This window comes from Colobus angolensis, unplaced genomic scaffold, assembly GCF_000951035.1.
Source record: "Colobus angolensis palliatus isolate OR3802 unplaced genomic scaffold, Cang.pa_1.0 Scaffold159, whole genome shotgun sequence".
In the NCBI taxonomy this organism is placed as follows: Eukaryota; Metazoa; Chordata; class Mammalia; order Primates; family Cercopithecidae; genus Colobus; species Colobus angolensis.
In genome coordinates this window covers 6,248,991-6,265,628 of record NW_012114699.1, presented here as the reverse complement: position 1 = coordinate 6,265,628, position 16,638 = coordinate 6,248,991, and the positions used below count along the sequence as shown (strand labels likewise).

General features: G+C 50.0%; 1 protein-coding gene across 1 annotated transcript in view; it reads right to left on the bottom strand.

The window, feature by feature from the left end:
• Window positions 1–852: 852 nt before the first annotated feature.
• Window positions 853–16,638, bottom strand: part of XPNPEP2 (X-prolyl aminopeptidase (aminopeptidase P) 2, membrane-bound) — a 30,801-nt gene continuing 15,015 nt past the window's right edge. The window contains exons 12-21 of the mRNA XM_011936972.1: window positions 15,625–15,734; window positions 14,858–14,935; window positions 13,668–13,739; window positions 11,135–11,195; window positions 9,808–9,877; window positions 9,114–9,218; window positions 8,323–8,382; window positions 7,610–7,686; window positions 2,694–2,783; window positions 853–2,095 (exon numbers count right to left, since the gene is read on the bottom strand). Coding sequence (XP_011792362.1) covers window positions 1,901–2,095; window positions 2,694–2,783; window positions 7,610–7,686; window positions 8,323–8,382; window positions 9,114–9,218; window positions 9,808–9,877; window positions 11,135–11,195; window positions 13,668–13,739; window positions 14,858–14,935; window positions 15,625–15,734 — 918 coding nt within the window. The 3' untranslated portion in view covers window positions 853–1,900. The remainder of the gene's footprint in view (window positions 2,096–2,693; window positions 2,784–7,609; window positions 7,687–8,322; window positions 8,383–9,113; window positions 9,219–9,807; window positions 9,878–11,134; window positions 11,196–13,667; window positions 13,740–14,857; window positions 14,936–15,624; window positions 15,735–16,638) is intronic.

The following is a 16,638-nucleotide window of genomic DNA, read 5'->3' as shown; positions in this document are numbered from 1 at the left end:
CTCTGACTGGTTTAAATCTGGCTTTTTTCATTTACCTAATGAAAAAAGTGACTTTGAGCCACTCTCTATGGGCCTCACTGAGTTCCCTCACTTGTAAAATGGGAATAAGTAAAGGGCCTTCTCAGAGGTTGTGAGGATTAAATGAGAAGATGCATGTAAAGCTTCTTGCATGGTGGCACATAAACACTCAGTAAATGGTAGCCATGATGGTGATGATGGTGATGATGATGAGGGTGATGATAACTTTAATTCTATTAGTAGTACCTGTCTGTGTGGGGTTAGCAGGTAAGGGAGCAAATGACTTAGCAAACAAAGGCCCATCTTTGGGTACTCAGTAAGGCTTGGTCAGGGCTGGGGCCTCTGGATGCAAGCATTGGTGATGGTAACCATCACAGGTCACCCTCACACTCAGCAGACTAGGCCTGATGGTTCCATGCCAGGAGACTTTTCTGCCTGGTGCCTTTGCCTGGCACCGTGCACCCAGAACCTTGGTTCTTTCCTTCCACCAACTGTGCGCTGCTTGGCAAAGGTGCTAGCCCCAACTTTTCTGGACTACATTTGACAAGTTCACCAGTGTAGGGCTCCTTTCTGTCCCCTCCACAAGGTTACAATACCTTTTTAGCACAGGCTGGAGGTTGGCTGATTGGGCGTGGTGTGCACGTGCATCTGTGCACATGCGCACACATACTCACATGCGTGCCCCCACACACACTCCCGAGCCCACGTGCTCCCCCGCTGAGCTTCTAGGAGCCTCATGTCCCCACCCCCACCGCACCCTCTCTTCTTCCTCCCCCACCACAAAAGCCACAGGTGACAGCAGTCTCTGGCAACACAGCAGACACAATGCAAAACCCAGAGGCAAGTGTCTTTGTTAGACTGTTTTAAACGTCTTAGCAGGATGTGGACCCAGGTGGCTAACGGCCAATTTGGCCGGAGCAAATTCTTCTCACCACAGTGGGTTCAGAGAATGAGTAGAGGGCTGGGAGGTGGGCTCAGGGACCTTGCATGGCGCTGAAGGGTGAAAGAGCTGGAGTGCTGGTTCATCCGGCCCCATCAGCTCTCAACCAAATGCATGTGTCCTTGGGCAAAACCCATCCCCTGTCTGAAGCTCAGTTTTCCTGTCTGTAAAATGGAGAAACCAGATACTGTCCACACAAGGTGAAGGGGCATCCAAGAATGTGGGAGGATTTAAAAGCATTGTAGCTGTGGCTACACTTTGGAAAGTTCAAAGGGCTCCTTGAATGCCAGGGAAGTCTAGAATAGTGATGCGTTCCGGCTGCCCGAGTTTGTTTTCCAACCTCCGGTAGGGTCATATTTCAGAGTGCCTCGCCACATACCCTCCTACTCCACAGCCAGATTCCTGTGGCTTAACTCCCTCTGCCGTTACTTGGCATAGAGCCCACCCAGGGTTTAGGAATGATGGGTTCACATGTTGGGGGTTGCTGTTTCATGCCCTGACTGGGTGGGAAAAGCTCTGGCTATACCCAACAGGTGGTGATAGGTTTGGACTCTCCTGGGACCATGGCACCCTGGGGTGGTAGGGGCATTGCTCTCTTGGGGTTTTGTTTGGCGGGAGGGGAGCAGCTGTAGCAATCTGTGCTAGGTTATAGATTAGGCCTACTGAGATCACAGGAGAGAAGAGACTAGCTGGCTCTCCTATCTCGGGGCCTGGGGTTAGGAGCCCAGGGTGCAGTATACAACCCCGGGGTGCAGAGAGGTGTCATCTGGGGCCAAGAAGCCCTGTGTTCCTGGGGCCTGGTCTTGGAGAAGGAGGATGAATGCAAAGGTTTCCAGGTCAGGGCCAGCAGGGACCCTTGGGGTATGTTCAGTGCAGGGTGAGGGGATCTAAGCAAGGGAGCCCCCCATCTAGATGGAGGGTTACCAGGGTAGTCTGGAGCCTCTAGACACTCCAGCTGAGGATGGCAAAAGTGGAGACCACTAACACAGAGGCCCAGGAGGCAGTGTCTGGGGCCCTGGCTGCCAGGGGCTCTGTGTGCTGTTGAAGCCACTTGAACTCCTCCAGCAGCTGGCGCCTCTGCAGCTCTGGACCCACCTTCTCCCGGATGGTCTGGTAGTAGCGATTCAGGTACTGGAGCTGCGAAAGATAGAAGGGGTGAGAGCCTCTCCAAGCCAAGCTGCCAAGAGGTGAAGTCTTGGTGACACCCAATCCCCTGCTGTGGTACTCCAGCTGTCACCATGGTCCAGATTGCCACAGGTCCCCCACCATCATCAGGACTCAGGAATTCTCTGGGGCTTTCCAGAGGCTGTTCCCCTCGGTGGCTGTTTCATATCATGGTGATGTTCATGGGCGGTGGGGTGGGTAGATTTCAGGCCCGGTAATGTGAGTAAGCTGGGCAGGCATTCTTATCCTCAGCTTACAAAATAGGAGACTGAGGCGAAAGAATGGAAGGGATCACTTATAGTTCCAGGCCTTGTAGTGGCTGAGCTCAGAGGCCCAATCTCAGACCCCTCCAGTTATTCACTACCTGGGGTTGGGCAGGCTGGTCTGACTGGAAAGTTCTAGAAGCTCTGGGGTCTCTGATGAGCTGGGGAGGAATGCCCTAGTGTGTGTCTGCAGGTGCCACCAGTGTGGACCCTCCTGGGGGAGGTGAAGGGACAAAGGATGTGGTGGCAGGTAGCAGAGGCAGGAAAGGCCCAGGGTCAGGGAGAAGGCAATGCTGAGGGGCACTCACGTGCTCGGGAGACAGCAGGCTGACATCAATGAGGTTCCGGTCATAGGGCACAAATGATACCACTTCAAAGGTCAGGTAGCTCCCTGGGTACTGAGAGCCCACAAGAGAAGGCAAGTAAGCAGGACAGTGAGGGGCAGGACAGTGAGGGAGGAGGAGGAGCTGGGCTGAAGGGAAGGAGGGAGCACTCCACCCAGAGGACACAGGGAGCTGGGCTTCATCAACCCTGGACACTCTGGGTAGATCTGAGCCTTCTAGAGTCCCTTCTCTTCGCCAGCCCCCTTGTCTGCCACTTAGTGCTCCACCTTTGGTGCTTCCCTCCTGATTCTGGAAATTTAGACTTAGGTTTGTGTTTTTCAAAGTATGTACATCAACAGCACTTAGGGAGCATGATAAATATGCAGATTTCAGGGCCCACCTCCCAAACCTACTGGAGGCAGAATCCTTAGGGCAGGGCCCAGAAATCTAAATTTCAATTATTTTATTTTATTTTTTTGAGATAGGATCTCCCTCTGTTACCCAGGCTGCAGTGCAGTGACGCGATCACAGCCCCCTGCAGCCTCTACTTCCTGGGCTCAGGTGATCCTTCTACCTCAGCCTCCCAAGTAGCTGGGATTATTGATGGGCACCACCACACCCAGATAATTTTTGTATTTTTTGTAGAGATGCAGTTTCACCATGTTGGCCAGACTGGTCTTGAACTCCTAAGCTTAAGTGAACCACTCACCTCAGCTTCCCAAAGTGCTGGGATTACAGGCATGACCCACCATGCCCGGCTGATCTGATGGTTTTATAAGACAGTTTTCCCTGCTCTTGCTAGTTCTCTCTTTCCTGCCACTATGTCAAGATCCTTGCTTCCCTTTCGCCTTTTGCCATGATTTTAAGTTTCTTGAGGCCTCCCCAGACATGTGGAACTATGAGTCAATTAAACCTCTTTCCTTTAAAAATTACCCAGTCTTGGGTAGTATCTTTATAGCAGTGTGAGAACAGACTAATACACCAGTTTCTACAAGAAAATACAAAAATTAGCTGAGCATGGTGGTGTCTATCTATAGTCCTACTTATTTGGGAGGCTGAGGTGGAAGGGTGGGAGGATCACCTGAGCCCAGGAGGTCGAGGCTGCAGTGAGCTGTGATCATGCCACTGCACTCCAGCCTGGGCAACAGAGTGAGACCCTGTCTCTAAAAATAAAAGAGGTTGGGTGCGATGGATGGCTCACACCTGTAATCCCAGCACTTTGGGAGGCCGAGGTGGGTGGATCATTTGAGGTCAGGAGTTCAAGATCAGCATGACCAACATGGTGAAACTCTGTCTCTACTAAAAATACAAAAATTAGTAGGGCATAGTGGTGGGCGCCTGTAGTCCCACCTATTTGGGAGGCTGAGACCACAAAAGATGTAGAGGAGAACCTGTATCAATTCATTTATAATCTCAGGGTGGAAAAGAGTCTTTCTGTGCAAGACCAGAAGCTATGAAGGAAAAGATTAATAACTCTGACTAAACTAAATATAAAATGGAAACAATGTTTATGGAAACAATGCCATAAACAAAGCCAAGAGATGTGTGACAAATATAGCACATATCACAGAGAGAGGGTGAATTTTCTTATTTACCATGAGCTTTTACAAATCCATAAGACAAAAACAGGCAAAACAGGAAAAAATAGGGCAAAGGACATGAAAAGGTAATTCACTAAAATTAACACCAAATGGTCCACATACATGTGGAAAGATGCTCAAGTCCATCCTTAGAAATATAAGGCCAGGCGTGGTGGCTCACGCCTGTAATCCCAACACTTTGGGAGGCCGAGGCTGGTGGATCACCTGAGGTTGGGAGTTTAAGACCAGCCTGGCCAACATGGTGAAACCCCATTTCTAATAAAAATAGAAAATTTAGCCGGTCGTGGTGGTGCGCGCCTGTAATCCCAGCTACTCGAGAGGCTGAGGCAAGAGAATCACTTGAACCCGGGAGGCGGAGGTTGCGGTGAGCCAAGATCTCGCCACTGCACTCCAGCCTGGGAGAGGGAGACTCCATAAAAAAAGAAAAAAAAAAAGAAATACAAATCAAAACAACAATAGCATACCATGTTTCACCTATCAGATTGGCAAAATTTAGCGACTTTGGTGATTCTCAGTGCTAGTGAGTATGTGAGGAAATGGGCACTCTCACACACTGTTGGAGAAAGTACAATTGGTGCAACCTTTCTGGAGGGCAGTTTGACAATATCTGTCAAATTACCTATTAAAAATGCTTGTACTTTTTGTCTCTGAAATCCCGACACCAGATATGTACCTTCTGGATATAGTCCCAAAAGCTCACCAAGAAGTTTATACAGTGATGTTGATTTGTAGCATTGATGGTAAATATAGTAAAAATTTGGAAACAGCCTCAATATCCACGGCTGGTTAAATAAACCATGGGACAGCCACATACTATAGGCTCTTCCACAACCCTTAAAAAGAATGAGGTAGGTCTCCCTGCGCTATTGTAGAGCACTCTTCTAGGTTTACTATTAAGTAAGGGGCAGCCGGGCAGGAAAGGAAGATGCAGAAAAGTATGTATGGTAGAATCCATTTTGTGTGAATTTTCAAAATATATACATAGATAGATACATATGCTGTGTGTGCCTGAGATGTTCTCAGGAAGGAAACTGAGCAAGAAAGATACTTTTTTCCCCTTCTCTTTTATTTCTTTCTTTTTTTCTTTTTCTTCTTCTTTTTTTAGAGACAGAGTCTCACTCTGCCACCCAGGCTGGAGGGCAGCGGTGCGATCTCGGCTCACTGCAACCTCTACCTCCCAGGTTCAAGCGATTCTCTTGTCTCAGCCTCCCGAGTAGCTGAGATTACAGGCACACACTACCATGCCTGGCTAATTTTTGTATTTTTTAGTAGAAATGGGGTTTCACCATGTTGGCCAGGCTGGTCTGAAACTCCTGACCTCAAGTAATCTACTCACTTCTGCCTCCCAAAGTGTTGGGATTACAGGTGCCTGGCCCTGATTTGTATTTTTTTGTTTGTTTGTTTTGAGACAGAGTTTTGCTCTTGTTGCCCAGGCTGGAGTACAATGGCATGATCTTGGCTCACCACAACCTCCACCTCCTGGGTTCAAGTGGTTCTCCTGCCTCAGCCCCCCGAGTAGCTGGGACTACAGGCATGCACCACCGCACCCAGCTCATTTTGTATTTTTAGTAGAGATGGGGTTTCTCCATGTTGGTCAGGCTGGTCTGGAACTCCTGACCTCAGGTGATCCACCTGCCTCGTCCTTCCAAAGTGTTGGGATTACAGGTGTGAGCCACTGCGCCCAGCCTTGTATTTCTTTAAGAATGAACTTGAGCATCTTTCCACATGTATGTGGACCATTTGGTGTTAATTTGAGTGAATTGCCTTTTCATATCCTTTGCCCTATTTTTTCCTGTTTTGCCTATTTTTGTCTTATGGATTTGTAAGAGCTCATGGTAAAATAAGAACATTCACCCTCTTACAATGCCATGAACAAAGCCAAGAGATATTTGTCACACATCTCTTGGCTTTGTCTATAGCATTGTTTCTATAAACATTGTTTCCATTTTCTATTTAGTCAGAGTTATTAATCTTTTCCTTCATGGTTTCTGGTCTTGCACAGAAAGACTCTTTTCCACCCTGAGATTATAAATGAGTTGATATAGGTTTTCCTCTACATCTTTTGTGGTCTCATTGCTCACCTTAAAACTTTGGTCCATCTGGAATTTTATTTTGGAGGTTATTCAGTTTAATCCCCCCAAATGATTAGCCATTTGTTCCCCCTGTCCATTTGCTGAATAATCATTTTTTTCTTACTGTTTTGCAAAATCAGCTTTCTTGTAAACTAAATTCCCATGTTGTTTATGGGAATAAGAGGGTTTATTTCTGGACTAATTGTTCTGTTTCATTGTTACAGCTGTCTATTTCATCTCCAGTGTCATACTATTTTAGTTATGGTAGTTTGTGTTCAAATTTGAGAGGGCTGGCTTTTCTCATTGCTTTTTTTAGATGGGGTTTTGCTCTGTCACCGAGGCTAGAGTGCAGTGGCGTAATCACGGCTCACGGCAGCTTCAACCTCCCTAGGCTCAGATGATCCTCCCATCTCAGCCTCCTGAGTAGCTGGGTCTACGGGTACATGACACCACACCCAGCTAATTTTTTCTTTCTTTTTCTTTTTGTATTTTTTGTAGAGATGAGGTCTTGCCATGTTGCCCAGGCTGGTCTCAAACTCCTGAGCTCAAGCGATCCTCCTGCCTTGGCCTCCCAGAGTGCTGGGATTACAGGCATGAGACACTGCACCTGGCCCTGCTCTTCTTTTTCAGAATTTTCCTAGCTATCTTCGCATGTTTATTTTTACAAATAAACTTTACTATCATTTTGTGAAGTTACAAAAGTATCCAGTTAGCATTGGAATTGAGGTTGTGTTGAATTTATAGATTAATTTAGAGATAAATGATATCTTCATAATATTGAGGCTTCTCTCCATAGAGCACCATTTACTTAAATCTTTTTTATGTCCCTTAGTAGAGAGTTTCTCCATGTAAGCCTTTTAAAGTTTACATCTAGGTATTTTATCTTGTTGGCTGCTATTATACAGAATCTTTATTTCTAACAAGTTCCCCTGGCGATTATTATGTGCATTGAGAACCAATGATATAGGGCAGGAATAATGATTCACTTGGTCTGGAGTGGGGCCTGGGCATGGGCATTTAAAACACGAGAAAGCTCTCTGGGTGATTCAAATGTGCAAGCAAGTTTGAAAAGTCTGACTTATGGAATTCCTAAGGAAGACTCCAAATAAATTCATGCCTGCACACTAAATGTTCTTCTCCTTTGATCTTCCTTCCCCCTTTCCTCCCATGCAGCCCAAAGTCACTGACATGTTGCCCACACCTCCAGCCCATCCTGGTGGCAGTTTACCTTGGTCTTTGCTTCTACCACGAGAGCCACGTCTTCGAGACGGATCCCAAATTCTCCATCCTTATAGTAACCAGGTTCTGGGAGACACAGAGATGCTGGTGGCATTAAGCCGGGAGAGGGTCCAAGCCCAGGCTTCCTGTATCTACTGATGAGTGGCTGGAGGGACTGGCTGCCTGGCTGTCCCCTGGTTGTTCCCTGGCTGTTGATTCTGGCAGCCCCACAACTGGTTAGATGCTTGGCTAAGCAGAGGCAACTCATCCCTGTCAGGCCTCAGATCCCCCACAGGGGCATCTGTGACTCATCCTCTCTTCCCTGTAGCCCAGCAGGGAAGACCTAAAATCCCACTTGGGTCCTGAAGGTACTCCCATCTCTCTGGATGCCACTGTCCTGTTACTCTAGCATTTGGCAACTCCAGAGTCTGGATATACCTCTGGGTCTATGGCCATACCACCCTGAACGCACCTGATCTCGTCTGAATATACAGCTGGGAACCAACTCCCAAGGGCAAAAAGAGGGTCTGGGCTGAGGGGAGCTGGGGTTAGGGTGGGACAAGCCATTTGGGGCTGGGTGAAGGGGTGGGAATGGGGAGGTGAGTCCCAAGCTGTACTAGTGCCTGCTGTGCTCCTCTGAAGGCTGGTACACCCTAGACTGCAGTTCTGGGCTAGCCCTGCTCTGGGATGGGGTGGTGAGGTAGAGGGGCCTGAGGGCCATACCAATGGAAGTGAACATGCCCTTGGCCATGGCGATGTTGTTGGACTGGAATCCCACTGGCCCTAGAAAGGAAGACATAAAGATGGTATCAGTTATCCTATACTCACCAGCTTGGAAGTGAGCAGCTTCCAAGGAAGAGCAGGTAAGTGAGGATCTCGGAGCATCTCTATGAGCACAGGTCCACTACATCATTGTCTGCCTGGGCCTGGCACACACCAGAGTGGCTCTGGCTTTTATTATTTATTTAGGTATTGAGGGGGTCTTGCTGTGTTGCCCAGGCTGGAGTGCAGTGGCGCCATCATGGCTCACTGCAGCCTTGACCTCCTGGGATCCTCCCACCTCAGCCTCCCGAGTAGCCAGGACTACAGGCACATGTTACCACACCTGGATACTTAAAACATTTCTTTTGTAGAGACAGGGTCTTGCTGTGTTTCCCAGGTTAATCTCAAACTCCTGGCCTCGAGTGGTCCTCCCACCTTGGCCTCCCAAAGCAGTGGGACTACGGGTGTGAGTCACCACATGCAGCTGGCTCTGGCTTTTACTTCTCTGGGGTCTATACAAGTTAGCCACTAGACTTTGACCCTCTTTCTGGTGCCCTCTTGAATGCCAAGCAGCCAGCAGGACTGGCCTGCTGCTGGCATTCCTCACTTACCCTGTGGAGCTGGGTAACCTTGGTTAGATCATGGCATCTTTGTGGGTCTTTGTCATTTCCATACCTGTGAAATGCTCTACCTTCATAGAGAGTATAATAAAAGTTGGGGGGGGGGCTGGGGAGTGCTGAGGAGATACCTACACTCATGCACGCACAGGAAGTTGCCAATGCCATGGCCTGTCCCGTGACCATAATTGAGCCCAGCATCCCACAAGGCTCTGCGGGCAAAGGCCTCCACCATTCGCCCTGGAAGGGAAGAGAGATTGACCCCAGTCAGATGGCTTTACCGAAGACTGTCCACCTTGCCCCTTCCTGCTCCACTATCAGAGTGGTGCCCAAGAAGAGGGGCCCCTGAGAGGCCACTAAGCATGCACTGATGCAATAATGTTGGGTTGGGATGGAGAAGGGCTGATGGATGCAGTTAGTGGTTCCCTCGCCAGACCAGCCCATCACTATCTCCAGCTTACTGTACATTTTATCCATTACCTGGATTGATGCCTCTACTATAATTTCTCCCCATCTGTCAGGGCTTTGCACTTTGACACCTAATTCCTCTAAGAATCCTCCCATAACTGCTGTGGCCCACTGATGTCTCCCACCTCTGAGCAACAGTGTTAGATTAAGAAACTTGAGTTCAAGGCCTGGGTCTCCCGCTAACCTTCTGTGTGACGTTGGGCAAGTCACTTTCTCTCTCTAGGCTGGATTTTCTCGTCTACATAAGGGATGGGATGATGACAAAATCCTTGCCCCACCAGCCTCCCAGGGTGATGGTCTGAGTCCTGGTCCTGTGAAATCAGGGCCTGAGGCTGTGTCCATCCTGGTTTCTGAAACCCACCTGATGTAGCAGCAGGAAAGATGAGCCTGGACAAGTCAATATTTCCTATCAGCACACGGGTGTACGCCTCCTGATGGGGAGAGGAAGAGGTGATGTGGAGGACGGGAGGAGGAGCCAGGGGAGTTTCCAGTTGCTTGGCCTATGGATACATGGTGCAGGGCCCAGGCCTGGGTGTGTGTGGGCAGGGTGGGGGGAGTTGCATCGTCATCTTTGGCTGCCCGGGTTCTGGAAGATGGCCAGCAGAGACTGAAGACGGCCTTCCCAAAGCTGGGGCTCCATCACGTGCTTCTCTATGGCTGGTTTATGAGGGTCATTACAATATCTACAGGAGACACTTGGTGACGGTGAGCCGAGGCTGTGACTCCCTGGGCTGAATCCTGACTCAGTCACTCACTCTGAGACCTTGGGCAGGTGACTTTAACTGCTGTGTGCCTCAGTTTCTTTATCTGCGATGGGAAGATAACAGGACCTAGCTCCTAAGGTTGTTGGGAGAGGCGGGCAGACTAATGTATGGAAGGTGCTGCCAACAGTGCGCATGCTTCATGGAAGGTTAGTGCTCTCATTCCTGTGGTTGTGACGGCTGCTGAGTTTTCTTAAGGCCTTTCATGAGGGTTGAGGTTTGCTGACTTGGCAGCTTAGCCTTCCTCTGTCAGGGGAGGGAGGTGGGCTGACAGTGGCCTCTTCTGGTCACTTCCAGAGGCGATGTGGTCAATCTCCACCACCACACACGTGCATAGGCTTGTCACTTTGTGCAGGACAGCCAGAGGCAGTAGACTCTGCCACTAGACTGTGAGCTCCTGGAGGCCTGCACAGCATTTTGTTCCTCTCTCTGTGTTTCCAGCACAATGTCTGCCCCATAGTTGTCCTGCTGCGTGCAGCATGACGGCAGCTCGTTGCTCCACCCCCAGGGCCCTCTGGTGTACAGAGACAATGCCTTCGCCTCTGTCCCAGCTGGCCAGCCTGAACACCTCTGGCTCCTTTCCACTGCGGAGGCTTCACTTGTGCCGTTTTCCTCCACTTGGGATGCCTTTCTTTCTTCTTTCTGCTGAGTATAGGGCCAGGCACACAGGCAGCAACAAAAAAATATTTGTGTACTGATTTACCGGGATAGGATGAGGCTCAGCTTGGGCTGAGGCCTTGTCAGTTGTCTGAAATATCCCCAGGGAAGCAGCAGGGAGCACTGGGTTTTCTGGCACCATGTATGACCTTGGGCAAACTACATAACCTCTCTATGCCTCAGTTTTAGCCTCTGAAATGGAAGGGATCTTGATTGCTTGGGTGTCCCCTTGAGGGGGGGTGGAGAGGGGAAATCTGGGCCCATGCTTACCTTCTGGAAGGCAGAGGGGGTGCCCCAGTGGACTGTTCTGGTGATGTCTGTGGTCCCGTCCCTGTGGAGAAGGAAAACCAACATGTCCTGCTCTGCCAAATGCCTGGGGCTAGTGACTGGGGCCATGTGCTTTCTGTGTGCTTTCCATAAATGGCAGGGCTGGGATGGGATGCGTGGACGGCAAAAGGAAGAAGACAGCTACCATAATCAAAATCACCTCTTCAGCGCCTATGTGTGAAAGGCCTCTGCAAAGCTATCAAGTTAAAAGCCACTAAGTTGTCTGACAAGTGTGACTCCCTGCCCTACACACTCCTCCCCCATCCCACTCATTTTGGCTGTTTTGTAGATCTGGGTTTCCTTGGGTCTGGCTGGTTCTGAAAGCAAGGCTTCTTCTAGGTTTCCTGGGAGGCAGAAAGGGGATTGTCCCCTTTTTACAGCTGGGGAAACTGAAGTCCAGAGAGATTATGTTATCATAACACTCTCATATTCAGATAGTTATTGACCATTTATAGGACACTTCTGCTGCTCCCTGGGAAGAATGGCAGAGGAGGCCTCATTATCCCCATTTCACAGATGAGGCCATTGAGGCCATGCAGCTGTTTCCCTCTCTGAACCTCAGTGAAGCCAGGCCTAGAGGAAGCACTGCCTATCCACGCAGTCCTCTCCATGGCAAACACAGATCTGACCCAGTGATTTGCTGAGTTCCATTGAGGTGAAGCCTCAGCCCCAAGGTCTGACTCTCAACCCTCAGCTGCAACAGTTGCCACAGGATGGTCCCTGTGATCACGCCTTGGTGAGGGAGAGGGGAGAAATGGTCCCAGGGCCCTGGGGCTCCTCCTCGGGTCATAGGGTGTAGTGGCCTTCTTCTTCAGAAGGAAAGAAGAGGAAGTGAGGTGACTATTTCCCCGGCCTCACCCTACTCTGAACACACTCCATTCCAGCAACGCCCCCACAAATTCACTTCCCCTTTGCTCACTGGCCATCTCAAGTACACACAGCATCAAACTCCTGACCAGCAAAGGCTGCTAAGCTGAGCGTCTGCTACTCTAGATCCCCGAGAGCTGTGCTAAGAATAAGCAAAGAGCCTCTGTTGTTAGCACGTTCGCCATTTCCACAAGATAGAGACTGGGAAACCATTTGAAACTATTCCTTGCTCCTCCATCAGTTCAGCGCGGCCCTTCTTTTGCCCTACCCCATGCTTCCCACAGTCTACTTCCTTCCTTAATGAGAAGGGAAAATCTTTCAGGTCAGCTCGGCTCAGCTCAACTCTGGTGTGAATGATTGGTTACACGTTTGGAAGGAATAGGGTTAGCCTTTTTTTTTTTTTTTAACAGAGTCTTGCTCTGTTGCTCAGACTAGAGTGCAGTGTCATGATCATGGCTCAGTGCAACCTCCACCTCCCGGGTTCAAGCGATTCTCCTGCCTCAGCTTCCCTTGGAAAGTATGCTCCACCACACCCGGCTAATTTTTGTATTTTTAGTAGAGATGGGGTCTCACCATGCTGCCGAGGCTGGTCTCAAGCTCCTGACCTCAGGTGATCTGCCCGCCTCAGCCTCCCAAAGTGCTGGGATTACAGGTGTGAGCCACCATGCCTGGCCAGGTTAGCCTATTCTGCATGACTGTCATGTCTGAGCATTCAGGTTGTACCTTGTACAAGGGTAGCCCATCGAAAGGGTTGCTTCTCTCATCTGCCCCCACCTCCACCCTGAACAGTGCCATGGGGAAGAGGGGGCTGAGGAGTCTGCATGATGTTGGTGGTGCAGGGTTGTCCAGGGTGTGCACGAGTGGGTGAGAGTAGGGTGTATGTGTTTGTGTAGCCAGGCAGGGACATTGAGTATAGTTGCTCAGACTGTGTAATAATACGCAGACCTAGAAAACATTTTACTTGAGGCTTGGCATGGTGGCTAATGTCTGTAATCCCAGCACTTTGGGACAGCACTTTGGGAGGGCAGGGCAAGTGGATCACCTGAGGTCAGGAGTTTGAGAGCAGCCTGGCCAACATGGTGAAACTTCCATCTCTCTCTCTCTCTCTCTCTCTCTCTCTCTCTATATATATATATATATATATATATCTCCAGGCGTATGGTGGTGAACACCTGTAGTCCCAGCTACTTGGGAGGCTAAGGCAGGAGAATCGCTTGAACCCAGGATGCAGACGTTGCAGTGAGCCAAGATCGCGCCACTGCACTCCAAACCTGGGCAACAGAATGAGACTCTGTCAAAAAACAAACAAACAAGCAAACAAACAACCCACACAAAACAGTAAACATTTTACTTGAGCAAAGGAAGTCTTTTCCTAATTCCCACAGAGGTGCTGCCTGGGTCCTGCCACTATTTCAGCCTCTGTGTATTTCCCACTGTGCAGGGACTCCTGTGTGTGAAAATGGGAAGGATGTTTGGGGCTCATTCCAGGTCTCTCCTTTCTCAGACGAAGAATCCATGGCTCAGGAAGGGAAAGCTTTGGCTGACTCTTGGCAGGCTCAGGAGGTCTGAGCAGAGACATCTAGGCCAGGGTGAGGTGAGGGGTACATACCAGTACTGCCCCCCAGAGTCCAGCAGGTACATCTCATCTGAGGACAGCTTGCGGTTCAGCTCCTTGGTCGGGCTGAGAAGGGGAAGAGAATGCTGAGAGGGGCAGCCTAACCCTGCACTGGATCACATGGGGGCCCTTGGTGGCAGGACCTCTGGGGTCTGGGCTTCCAGGCCAGTCCCTCTGGGGGAAGTCATTCTATCCCAAAGGGCCCTGGAAGAGAACTCAGTTTCCGTTGCTGCTGTCTTCAGCACAGGTCTGCTAATCTTGCACCCGGCTGAGCCAGGCCCTGGACCCCGGGAGGAGAGAGAGGGTGAAGTCCAGAATGTGAGAGCTGGGAGAGCCCTAGAGACCCCCCAGCCCAGCCGTCTCCTTTTCCATAAGGAGAAGCAGGCCCATAAAGGCCAAGGGGCTTGCACGAGGATGCATGGTACAGCGGCGAAGAGTTGGGCCTCTACCTGGATGCTCCCTTCGGCCCTTTGTCTCTAACTTCCTGCTGCCTTCGAGAGCAGAGGGCCCCGAGAAGAAGCAGAGCACAGGAAGGGAGGGTTCCTCCAGGGTGGGGCTGCAGAGCAAGAGGTGGTAAAGCGGAGGAGCACCCACCCTGACACTCTAGCCCGAGTGGGTAGGAGGGGCTGGGGCAAGGCAGCCAAAAGCGTGGGAGACACCAGGGGACACCAGGGGAGGGAATTCTGGGACATATCAGGCACTCCCTTGGAGGGCATTGACCTCTGCCTGCTGTGCCCATGCCAGGCGGAGGCAGCTGGTCAGCTTGGCCCCCCACATTTCATCAGGCAGGCCTGCAGGGGTTTGTTTTCTATAGGGCCAAACACCTGGCTAGCCTGCATCTTGGGCCCACCTTGGTTGGTTCAGGCTGAGTGAACAGGCCTCTCTTCATGTGACCTCGTGAGCTTTAAGTATTAGCTAACATAAGCAACACACGGGAAGCCAGGGAAAAGCATCCAATGGTGTCTCCCTTCCAGGTCCCCTAGTCCCCAGTGCTCAGGCCTTTTCATTACACGGCAACTCCCTACTCCACACTGAACTCCTCTCCCAGCCCCCACAGGGCTAAGGGCCTCAGACCTTTAATGTGGACTCAGGTCCCAGAACATCCACCTCCCCTCACCCTGTTCCTCTATATACACAACGGGATCCCCCAACAGGGCCCTAGAAAATTAATTTTCCTCAAGTACCTGTAGTGGGCCAGGGCAGCATTCAGACCACTAGCAGAGATGGTTTCGAAACTGGGTCCAGAGGAGAACTGTTCTTCTCTGGAAAGTACAAGGCAAGGCATGGTCAATGAATCGGCCCCTGGACTGGGCTGGGCCCAGGATATCTAATAAAATCCAATGAAGGTCACGGCTGCCTCTACCAGACACCATTTGGCTCTCCCAGCCCTCACCTCCTGGTTCCATCTCCCCAAGCCTTGACCTGTCATTTATAGAGGAAGATCAGAGGACACACTGTAGACACCAATTATTCCCTCTCCACCTCCATTTTACGGATAGTAGTGAAGAAACCCAGCTCTTTGTATCTGAAAACTCCCCCAGTCCTGGAAGAGCATCCTATACCTCAAACCTACAATCCGGCCCTGACTTGGGCCAAACATGCCTTCGGGAATCCTCCTCTCTACCTGGTATTCTCAAGTGGTCCAGGGGCTGACCTGGTCTGAGCCACAGCCTCCCCCAGGGAGAGCCAGACCGTGCCTGAAGCAGACACTAGGGGACGCTATTGGGTTGTGGCCCTTCGAGTTGTCCTGCTTTCAGCGGGGCGGGAAATGTAATCCAACGCCCCCTGCTCAACTCCCCGACCAACCAAGAACCTGTCTCTCCTTGTTCTACAGAGCCCTCCCCCACCCAGCCCGCATATGAGGAGGATCTTCCTTCCCGTTAAGCAAGGGGACAAATTCACCCTCCCTGCCCCCACTGCAACACTAAAACGGATGGCCGTGGCTCTTCACCCTCGGAACTTGTCCACGAGCTCTGCCCCCGAGAACTCGTCCACTGTGCCTTTGGGCACGTTCTTCTCCAGCCAGACCAAGTACCGGATCACAGCCACAGCGTCCCGCACCTGGAGTTGGGGAAGCAGGGAAACAGAGGAGCTGGCTGAGGTCTGATTACAGCCACAGGCTCCAAGATGATGGAGATCAGATAGCTGCTCCAGGATGTGGAGCTTTAAAAACACTGGCTATTTGATGTCAAAGAATTCTTGTTAGTGTTTATATGTGATCACAGTGTGTTCCTGTTTTTGAAAGAGTTCTGTGTTGACAGCAGAAATGACACGCTATCTAGGATTTACTTTTAAAAGAATCCAGCAGCAGAGGGGGGTGGTGGTGGTGGTAATGAACATGGGGTTATAGACAAAACAAGAATGGCCATGAGTCAAGGATTGTTGAAGCTGGGTGAAGGGACACTGGAGATTATCATGCTATTTTCTCTACCTTTGTGTGTGTTTAAAATTTCCTATAAGATAAAGTTTTTTTTTTTTTAAATGAGGTGGTTTATCTTAATTTTAACAAGAATTCTTTTTTAAAAATTGAGCCATCCTCTTGCCAGTGTGAGGAAATCATTACAGCTAACATTTAACACTTAGAATGTGCTAGATGGTGCTCAGAGCAATATACATATTCATTGAATTTTCACAACAACCATATGCTGTAAGATTACTATTATGATCCTCATTTTACAGATGGGGTAACTGAGGCCCAGAGAGGTAAAATGACTTGGCCAAGGTCACCCAGTTAGGAATTGGGTGGAACTGGGGTTTGAACTCAAGGCACCCTAGCTCCAGGGCCTGTGCTCTAAACCACTGTACTATATTGGGGGCAAGGATATGTGGTGCATGTGGGTGCCCGGGAATAATTTGGTGTCTGCTTCTTTACTCCCTTCCCTCCCCTTCCCTCCCCTCCCCTTCCCTCCTCTCTCTCTCTTTCTTTCTTTTTCTTTCTTTCTTTTCTTTCTTTCTTTCTTTCTTT